General features: G+C 40.8%; 2 protein-coding genes across 2 annotated transcripts; both read left to right on the top strand.

Moving 5' to 3' along the window:
- Positions 1 to 6,750: 6,750 nt before the first annotated feature.
- On the top strand, positions 6,751 to 9,121 carry LOC147433274 (uncharacterized). Its single transcript, XM_086492055.1, has 6 exons — positions 6,751 to 6,843; positions 6,885 to 7,055; positions 8,135 to 8,208; positions 8,277 to 8,464; positions 8,533 to 8,715; positions 8,781 to 9,121. Exons 1-6 carry the CDS (start codon positions 6,751 to 6,753, stop codon positions 9,119 to 9,121), a joined length of 1,050 nt encoding a protein of 349 aa, XP_086348181.1.
- A 9-nt stretch (positions 9,122 to 9,130) lies between these two features.
- On the top strand, positions 9,131 to 10,565 carry LOC147433273 (uncharacterized). The gene has a single exon (XM_086492886.1). The coding sequence runs from the start codon at positions 9,301 to 9,303 to the stop codon at positions 9,841 to 9,843; it is 543 nt and encodes a 180-aa protein (XP_086349012.1). The 5' UTR covers positions 9,131 to 9,300; the 3' UTR covers positions 9,844 to 10,565.
- The last annotated feature ends 720 nt before the right edge of the window (positions 10,566 to 11,285 follow it).

The following is an 11,285-nucleotide window of genomic DNA, read 5'->3' as shown; positions in this document are numbered from 1 at the left end:
CCACATGCTCTCATTCCCTCTTGAGGGGGTAGGGTATATATATAAGAGTGAGTCTAATATATATCATAGGACTGAGGAAATGATATATATATCATATATATATAGGGCTTGGGCTTGGGGAAATGATTTCGATCCCGATCAAAATTTTAGTGTAGCCCCCCAGTCACTCACGCTTAAATATTTTCGGTTTTTTTTATAAATAAATAAATAAATATATATATATATATTTGGGCAATGACCGCGCGTGGTTTAGGTGACCCTTTCTTGGCCACACACACTGTCACCTACCTAACCTCCCAGTCAACAGCTCACAGACAGCTCACTACCTTATCTACTTACTAACACTGATGCTAACCACTAACTAATCTGTTAACTGCTTACTGACAATGAGCTAACTGTCCACCTACTTCCTCTCTCACTACCTTACTGTGCAAAGAGTGTGTGCAGCCAAACCTTGACAGAAAACTGTGTACAGACTGTGTGCAAACAGAAATTGCTAACTGCCTTCCTACTTATTCATTCACTGCAAACAAGCTAACGACTACTAATTGTGCAAGGAATGTGTGCAAACAGAAAACACAACATTATGCAGAAATCACAGAACTTGCAGACAACACAGAAATTAACAACTTACAGAAAAACAACTCATTCCTCTTCCTCTTCCTCTTCTTTCCTACTACAAACAACTCATAGGAGAAGCACAAAGTGCCTCTTGGGCTTAGTGCAGGGCGATTCCCCGGCAACGGCGCCAAAAATGTGCGCTCCTTGCCGCACTGTCGAAGCAAGGGACTTGCCGATACACCGTGTGCGAGCCACAAATGGCTCCAAGCACACAACAAGACTAATCTAGCAAGCTCAAGAGAGCAAAGGTTGTGTCACTCACCGCTCTTCGCTCGCCTTCGTGGTGGATTCCTCGCCGCGATGAAGAAGAAGCTGCAGTCGTGCCGCGCTCAACCGCTTCGCCGCCGTTGTGCCTTCGTAATGCTCGATCGCACACACACTCTCCCTCTCTCTCTCACATACACACACACACACGCACACACACAAGGAGGTAAAGAAGAAGAAGATGGAGATGGATATGGAGCAAGAGCACTCTTCTATTGCACAAATGAGAGAATGAATGAATTTTAGGTTTAGTTAGCTTTTATAAGAGCTCACCCCATTCACACTTGGGCGCCCATGCTTAGCCAACTAATCCCTTGAATGTCCCAGTTAGAGTGCGCCTCTCATCGGCGATCACTCTTACCCTTTTCCTATTGGTCCGACAAGCCCGGTACCTGACTCTACCAAATACATAATACACGTCCGTCGTAGGTGATGGGGTGTCCGTGAGCCGTGAGGGTTAACAATCATCAATGAAGGTCGCAAAGTATACATAGTTTCCTACTGAGAAAGTACACATAGGACAACAAATATCACTATGAATAAGCTACAAACCTCGTTTAACTACAATAGTACCATCCTTTGAAAACAATGCATGCTACATTTTGCCTAAAACACACCCTTCACAAACATATTTGGCAGGGGCTTGAAGACGTAGCTATGAATATCTATGTAAACACAATAGATTTACAAAATTCAGATGTCCAAAATGTGATGCCAAAGTTTTGCATTTGAAACAACCTGTGAGTTTGTGATTGCATATGCTGCATCTCTCACACTTTTCTCATAGTTATTTAACATATAGAGCCCATGAGGTAACAAACCAGGCTTAATACTTGTATCACAAGACTTGAGAATGTGAACAATAAATTTGTCATCTACCAACTTGACGTATAGAGCCCATGAGGTAACAAACCAGGTTCAATACTTGTATCACCAGACTTGAGAATGTGAACAATAGATTTTTCATCTACCAACTTCACAACCAAGCAAATTTTGGCAAGTGCAAAATTTGATTACGAATTCTGTTGATCCCAGATACAAACAATGCACTTAAAAGTGTGAACATGCTTCCATAAAACGTAACCATTAGGGCAAGGTGGAATGTAGGAGGTCCACTTATCTTGGTAGTTTAAGGAATTAAAGATTTCATCTTAAGAAACTAATGTAGGGATGTCCCAACGGCCATAATTTTTAATTTGAAATTTAAACAAAACTGAAATTTGAAATCGATAGACCAAAACCTATCATGTACCATATCTATGGAAATCTTTTGCAAAGTACTTTCAAGATCTAACTTCTCCACAAAATTTTAAGCATGTATGCAAAAGTTATGATGGTCCAAAAATTAAAAGGCCACTCCCACCTTTTTGGCACAAAAAAGTACAATAAGTAGCTCCTCTTACAAACCCAACATTTTTGTACATATGGCTAGCAATTTTCTTTTTTCTTAAACACCCCAATTAGGCCTTGGCAAGATAAGTGTCCCTCTTATCCTACATCATTCCTCTAATGACTATTGTATCAAATCCCTTAATAGGACACAAGGATTTATTAGCACAAGTAGCAGTGTTAGCCAAAGGGGAAGATTCAAGGTTGGTGAAAAGATTACGTTGTGAACCAAATGTTCTTGGTAGCATCACTATCAAAGTACCAAACATGTAAATCTACAATTGCCATAAAAGTATCATGCAACAATGGATAATAACCATATTATGTAGTAAATGCCCATTCTGCATTTTGTGCATAATTTGGAGACTCATCATTAGAGGCAAAAGCATTTGTAGCTAAATTTGCCTCCTTTTTCTTGATGTCCTTTGCAAAAACCCTTGGATAGTCCCTTACATCATGACCACATTGCTTGCAATACTTGCAAACTATAATTATTTGGAGTAAGTCTCCCTTGTCTAATCTCTAGTTTAAGTTCATTAATAATGTGTTGGTTATCCTAATCAACCCTAATCCTAAAAACCAAACACAACAAAAAATATGTAAAATGAGCAACATATGCTGTTGTACGTATGCCAAGCCTCATATGGAGTGACAAACTACAATGCCTTGGTGGGACATTCATTAAGTACAATAATAGCACACATGATAGCCTTAAGCAAGAACACACTAAGCAAACCTTAAATTTTGACCATACATCATGTCATCTCCCTAGGTGACCTATTTTCTCTTTAAGCAACACCATTTTTTCTAATGGGTATAGGACACTGTACAACATTGAATTCATGAGATGTGTACTCCCCCCCTCGATCAGAATGGTGGGTGGTACCCATTTCACATCCACATGTGTTTTCAACTATGGAAACAAACTATTTGAAGCACATATCTACTTTAGATTTTACCCTACGTTGATAAACCCATGCATGCATGGCATAAACATCAATGAAGGTCACAAAATATACATAGTTTCCTAATTAAGACGTACACATAGGACCACAAACATCACTATGAACAAACTACAATCTTCGTTCAACACTAATAGTACCATCCTTTGAAAACAATGAATGCCAAATTTTGCTCAAACACACCCTTAACAAACATATTTAGTAGGGGGCTTCAAGAGGCAACTACAAAAAAAAAAACCAGTTTATTTATGTAAACGCAATAATTTACAAAATAAAATGTCCAAAATGTGGATGCCAAAGTTTTGCATTTGAAACAACTTGTGAGTTTGTTATTTCATATGCTACATCTTCCACACTTTTCACATAGTTGTTTAGCATAAAGAGCCCATGAGGAACAAACCAGGTTTTGATCCCAGATACAAAAGCAAGAACGCAATAAGCAAACCTTTATTTTTGACCATACATCATGCCATCTCCCTAAGTGACCTATTTTTCCTGTAAGCAACACCATTTTTTCTAAGGGCTATATGGAATTATACAACACTAAATTCATAAGATGTGTCTCAAACCCCCCCCCCCCCCCCCCCCCCAAACACACACACATCAAAATGGTGGATGGTACCCTTTTTACATCCACTTGTGTTTTCAACCATGGAAATAAACTATTTGAAGGACATATCTACTTTAGATCTTGCCTTCAACCTTCAACGAATAAACCCATGCATGCCTGGAATAATCAACAATGAAGGTCACAAAGTATGCATAGTTTCCAAATAAAGAAGTACACATAGGACCACAAACATCACTATGAACAACTCTAATAGTACGATCCTTTACAAACAATGCATGCTACATTTTGCCTAAGCACCCTTCACAAACATATTTAGCATAAGCGTAAAGAGGATGCTATGGAAAAACAATTTTTATTTATGTCAACGCAATAGATTTACAAAATTCAAATGTCCAAAATGTGTATGCCAAAGTTTTGCTTTTGAAACAGGTGCTACATTTGTGATTGCATATGCTACATTTGCAATAGGTGCTACATTTGTGATTGCATATGCTACACATTTCACTCTTTTCACATAGTTATTTAGGTATAGATCCCATAAGGTAACAAGACGGGTTCAATAATTATATCACCAGACTTGAGAATGTGACCCATAGATTTTTCATCTACCAACTTTACAATGGAGCTCATTTTGGGAAATGTCGGAATGGAGTGCGTAATCGCATTCCCCATAGTCTTAATGCCTTAGTTCTTAAGTTTCATGATGATTGGGCATCATTTGATGCCGTTTTGATCATTAGAGAGCCATATATCCGCACAGAAGACTTTGCATCTTTTGCATTGGTTTTCGCCTATTAGACATCCAAGATTATTCCTCCTTAGTGCATTGTCGTTTAGGACATTGCATTTGACGTTTTCATGCACTAGTCGGGTTAGCTACGCCCTCGGATTGACATTTTATGTTGGTTTGAGTTCTTGCTTCGCTACATCGTCCGATCGAGATAGACAAGGGAATCAAGGCCAAGACAGGAGTTGAAGTTGAGAAGAGACCACCTCAAGTCAACAATCCTAAAGCTAGGTTTGTTAGGGATTTATACGCAGAAAGGATTGTCATAGATCACATATATCTATATGCTATAAAACATTTACTAAAGAACTTTCTATAGATGAGGTTATCAAACTCCTAGAAGCCTCATTTCTTCATAGTCATTGTGTGTGTGTGTGTTCGTGTGTGCGTGTGCGTGTGCGTGTCTGTGTGTGTGTCCCCCTCCTCTATCTGAATGGTGGATGATACCCATTTGACATCCACATGCATTTTCAACCATGAAAAAAAACTATTTGAAGCACATCTACTTTAGGTTTTGCCTTTAACAATAAACCCATGCATGCCTGGAATAATCATCAATGAAGGTCATAAAGTATACATAGTTTCCTAACGAGAAAGTACACATAGGACCACAAATATCACTATGAGCAAACTACAAACCTCGTTTAACTACAATAGTAGCATCCTTTGAAAACAATGCATGCTATATTTTGCCTAAAATACAACCTTCACAAACATATTTGGCAAGGGCTTGAAGAGATAGCTATGAATATCTATGTAAACACAACAGATTTACAAAATTCAGATGTCCAAAATGTGATGCCAAAGTTTTTCATTTGAAACAGCCTGTGAGTTTGTGATTGCATATGCTGCATCTCCCACACTTTTCACATAGTTATTTAATGTATAGAGACCATGAGGTAACAAAGCAGGCTCAATACTTGTATCACAAGACTTGAGAATGTGAACAATAAATTTGTCATCTACCAACTTAAAAGTATAGAGCCCATGAGGTAACAACCCAGGTTCAATACTTATATCACCAGACTTGAGAATGTGAACAATAGATTTGTCATCTACCAACTTCACAACCAAGCAAATTTTGGCAAGTGCAAAATTTGATTACAAATTCTTTTGATCCCAGATACAAACAATGCACTTAAAAGTGTGAACATACCCTAATCCTAAAAACCAAACACAACAAAAAATATGTAAATGAGCAACATATGATGTTGTACCTATGCCAAGCCTCATATGGAGTGACAAACAGCAATGCCTTGGTGGGACATTCATTAAGTACAATAATAGCACACATGATAGCCTTAAGCAAGAACACACTAAGCAAACCTTGACTTTTGACCATACATCATGTCATCTCCCTAGGTGACCTATTTTCTCTTTAAGCAACACCATTTTTTCTAATGAGTATACGACACTGTACATCATTGAATTCATGAGATGTGTACTGCCCCCCTCGATCAGAATGGTGGGTGGTACCCATTTCACATCCACATGTGTTTTCAACTATGGAAACAAACTATTTGAAGCACATATCTACTTTAGATTTTGCCCTGCGTGGATAAACCCATGCATGCATGGAATAAACATCAATGAAGGTCACAAAATATACATAGTTTCCTAATTAAGACATACACATAGGACCACAAACATCACTATGAACAAACTACAATCTTCGTTCAACACTAATAGTACCATCCTTTGAAAACAATGAATGCCAAAGTTTGCCGAAACACACCCTTAACAAACATATTTAGTAGGGGGCTTCAAGAGGCAACTACAAAAAAACCAGTTTCTTTATGTAAACGCAACAATTTACAAAATTCAATGTACAAAATGTGCATGCCACAATTTTGCATTTGAAACAACTTGTGAGTTTGTTATTTCATATGCTACATCTTCCACACTTTTCACATAGTTATTTAGCGTAAAGAGCCCATGTGGCACAAACCAGGTTTTGATCCCAGATACAAAAGCAAGAACGCAATAAGCAAACCTTTAGTTTTGACCATACATCCTGCCATGTCCCTAAGTGACCTATTTTTCCGCATTATACAACACTAAATTCATAAGATGTGTACCCCCCCACCCCCCCCCAACCCCCCCAAACCTCAAAATGGTGGATGGTACCCTTTTTACATTCACATGTCTTTTCAACCATGGAAATAAACTATTTGGAGGACATATCTACTTTAGATCTTGCCTTCAACCTTCAACGGATAAACCCATGCGTGCCTGGAATAATCAACAATGTAGGTCAGGTCTGACATGATGCCCAGTGACACATTATTAGTCAATAACTTGTTTTTTTGTGTTGCTACGGATTTTCTACAGTCTTTTGCGAGAGGTTATTCCCTTTCCATATTCTGAAGCTGTAGAGAATGGAACACAAACAGGGAGCAGGCACAGGAGCGTGGGATTCTGCGCTCCATTCCGTGTTCCAGACTACCTGCTCACAAAACTGGTAATTTTCTAGAAACTAACATGGGGAGTCTCAAGCTGCTACTTAATGAATGCGCTCTCCTGAGATCTTTTGCGGTATATTTATGAAAATGTATGGCTCTAAGCATTTGTTGAGAAGTTGGAGGATCAATTTGCAAGCGATTTTCTCTGTCTGCGGGGGGGGCCAGGTGTGGTGAGGCTTATCCTTTTTAACATCTCTTTGTATCGAACTGATTGAACGGATGTTTGCACGTGGAAACAATTTTGATTGCTGGTGGATGAAGCTCAGCTTGATTTATTGCAACTTGTGGTTATGCCTGTGGTACTGTTTTTGTGTAGTTGCGGGATTTTTTGTAGAAAATCTGGTGGTGCATGATGAAGATACATAGTGATGATGAGTAATATCCTTACGCTGGTGTCACACTGGACATGGGAAACCTATCCGGAGAGAGGCGAGCCAATCACAGTTGTTGCCCAAGCCAACTCTTGCCACACTGGGACATGGGACATGGGATACCATTTTAGATGCAGACGTGGACTATCTCATAGGGCCATTTTCTTGACAAAGCTGGCTAGCCTAACTTCGGCTGATCAGATTTTAGGGTACTCTCCCTATGTTTTACACATTTCCTCTGTTGGGCCTTGTGTGACAGCTATGGTTGCTGGTCACTTGGGACACCGGTCTATGTTGTGGCCACGGACTTCCATGTAAGCATGGATGGGTGTCCCAGGGTGGCATGGCCTTATTATCTTATTGTATTGCTGTGCATGCACCACCAAGTCTACAGAATCTCTGAAACTTCGCAAGAGGTCTGTCACAATGTAGTGTCTACAAGCTGCAAATGAGCAAGCAAATATATGGGTTTGCTATTGGGTATTTTCTCTTATCAAAATGGCTGCAATGGGCTTGCACTGTTCGGTGGTCAATCCTCCATCTAGATTGGTGACAATGGCTGTGCATGTTGGGATGATACAATCCTCTTTTTATAACTGTGTTACGCATTGGCAAAAATCATGTGCTGGGTATTTTGTCCTTCTGAATATGCATCAAACCATGTTCTTTTTTGGTGTCTGACTTTTAGTGTGTGTGTGTTATTGCAGCCACCTTCTGAGAAACTTCATTTACAGCAAAGTTTGTCAAGGAACATGGTGGTCAATCCAAAGTCCTTCTCAAGGTCAAGCAGGGGAGCAATCCTATGTTTGGCTTCCTTAACGTTGATCACCATCTACACGAGTATTACAGATTTTTGGTCGAACATCCTGAGCTACTTCAACCAGTACCTCATAACGATTCTAGGCCTGATGGGGCAACGAATAACACTGGAGAGACCCTCACTCTCCTGGGGCTTGCGTACGGCAGTGGAGATGAAGATGACAATAAAGCTCTCAGAGCAGAAAGCTCTCAAGGAGATGAGGACCAGGATATTTCCTGTGGTTGAAACAAACCCATTGCGAACAATGGGGGTAGGTTAAACGTGGCTAACGCTGGGGGTTCAAAGGCGGCAAAGCCTCTGCCACCACGCCACCCTTACCGAAATGTGGAGAGGAGGCCCAACCCAAGGTTCATGAACATGCATCAAAACCTTTGTCCTTGCTAGAAAAGAAAAAGAAAGGCCTCGTTGGAACACAGGAGCTAATTCAACCCAATAAGAAGATTGTATCTCAGCTTATGGCTCCCCGTGGTAAGGAGGTAGCAGATGCTAATAGCCGATTACCTCAAAAATCAGAGCACAACCTCAAAAATCAGAGCACGTGACTTCTTCATGGCATTCTGTGCCTACCAGCGAGGACTTGGTTTATGGAATGAGTGCTGATGCAGCAGCTGCAATGATACCTGCGGCCACTCGACATGCCAGAGGTCTTAGGCAAGATTCTTCTATTAATAACAAGTCTCCTTCCTCTTCTGGCTTATCTCATAAGGATCTGGAGGCCAACAAACAGCCTGCCACTGCTGGTGCTAGTAAAGGTATGAGCTTGTTTGGGTTCGGGCAGACTGATATGAGGCTGGCGAAAGCTGCGGCTGAAGCGGCAGCAATTGCTGCATCACATGAGGCCATTTTTGCGGATGCTCTCCTTACGTTAGCATAGAAAATCAAAGCAGAGAGGCTTAGGAAGGCCAAAATGTTTGCAGCCATGATTAAGAGCGGAAAATGTGCATCTGGTACAACCTTAAAGCCAATTGAGCCGCCGCGTGAAATGTTGCCTGCTGCCACGAGCGCGAAGAGTCTCTTTTCCTGGGCAAGTAGGCGACGAGAAAGCTGTTTTTAATGGGAAGGCGTATGTCCACCGAGGAGAGTCCCCAGGTGGTTGAAGAGGTGGAGGACAGTGAGATTAATAAGAATACCAGTGTAGGGATCACTGATCTGAGGAACGAGCAATCTCTCAAAGATGGGGTTTATCGCAAGCTGAAACAACAGATAAACATACGTTGGATCAAAGGAGCGACTCTGAAGAGAGTGATCATGGAAGAAAGCGAAAATCACACCAGGAACACAGTGATAAGAAGCATAGGCGCAGTAGGCGGAAAAAGCATAGAGCGGCCTATGATTCAGAATCCGGATGTTCGAGTGGAAATGAAAGCAAAGATAATTACAGTTGCAAGTCCCAGCGACGCCATCGTCACAGAAGGAAAAGGTCTCATCGTGAGAGATGAGAGCCGAGGTGTAGAACAGAGTCAGAGCAGACACAAGAATTGTGATGATCTTCATACTGATTTGCCTGACCAGACGCATAAGCACAAAAAAAGCCGGCAGATGGGTGGCACCTCCAATAAAAGTGAGGACGAGATCATGAAATCGAGCCTGTTGTAACCTCAAAAGTGCCTGCAGACATTCGTGCAAAAGTCAGAGCAAATGCTTCTTTCAACGCTGTAAATGTCATCTCCGTAAGAGGCTTTTGCTTACTGCTAACGTCCTGTAGAGCTGCCGTGTCCTCCTGTGTACAACATGCTACCAATGCGACAATCTTGTCACATTCATCTCTGTAAGAGGGTTGGTGTCGCTGGCGGACTTATGGTGGTTGTAATTCTAAAATCTGATTTGGTTGCATGGATCCTCGTCTCAATGTTGGCGATGGTGGTTTTGTCTTTACAACAATGTTGTTCTATCTGTGGGGCTCTTTGTTTTCAATGGTCAGGTTGTCTATCGACCTCAATGTAAGTTGTGTCTCAGGTGGATGACAACGCTGTGCTCAAATAGGTGCGTAATCACGACCCTCTGACACCGCCCCAGGGTGTCAGCCAAGTTGACTGTAAGCTGTACAATGTGCCTGTCACACTTACGTGCTACGCAATTTGGAACACCCCTTTTTGGTATTTATTCTGCATATGGCCTTGAAATGTAAGGACATAACAGAGTGGAACATGGTCTATATGGTACATTTTTATTGCTTTTGAAAGCACATTTACATACAAGGTCACTTGCATGAAGTTGGCTAGCTAGCGTTATCGTTTATGAGTTGGGTCGTAAACTACTTGGGGCTGTACTTGCTTGCAAGTTTAAAAATGAGAGAATTTAAGAACAACGATTTACGAGATTTGGGATGCTGAAGATCCCTGCTTTTGTCATTTGTGTCTTAACTATTTGAACCCTTCTCTCTATGCTTCATCTTGTTGGGACAACTGCTCCTCGTTGCTGTTTCGCACATAGTTGCAAATCAATTTGGTTCACAGTATATTCAGAGCTCTTGAAGCTTACTTTGTGAAGTTTCTCTATGGTATTTTAGTGCCTCAACTAGATTTGTGTTGAAGATATGACAACTTTCTAGTAGGGTTTCTTCTACGGCAAGTTGGCAGTAGTAATACATAGCGAGCTTAGTGAAAGCTTTCCATGTCATGTTGAGGAAAAATATGTTTGTCTTTGTGCATTTTGGTGGGCGTGTATTCTAAATCTGTGCAGAAGACGTGTGCATCTTTCTTCTTCGTGAAGCTCTTTGTGGTGGGCATCGGTTTGTAAACTCTTAAAAAGTTGCATGTCTCACTAGTGGTTTCTTACAGTGTGTTTGTTATGTTGTTTGGTGTTGATGTTGATGGTTAAGCACTCTTGGGCAACAATGCTATACAGGTTGATGGTGGTGGTTAAGCACTCTTGGGTAACATCACTACAGAGGTATCTTACCTAAATATTTATCGCCTAACAACATCCAGTGCCGACACTACAAAACGTATGTAGGCAATCAACTCAACAGCCTGTGCTTCCCCATTTAACCAAAATAGTGGTGCACTTCATCACAGTGCAAAATGAGGTGTCCATTT

This window comes from Adiantum capillus-veneris, chromosome 20 (assembly GCF_014529385.1).
Source record: "Adiantum capillus-veneris isolate H3 chromosome 20, ASM1452938v2, whole genome shotgun sequence".
Taxonomy (NCBI): Eukaryota; Viridiplantae; Streptophyta; class Polypodiopsida; order Polypodiales; family Pteridaceae; genus Adiantum; species Adiantum capillus-veneris.
This window is presented reverse-complemented; position numbering and strand designations above follow the sequence as displayed.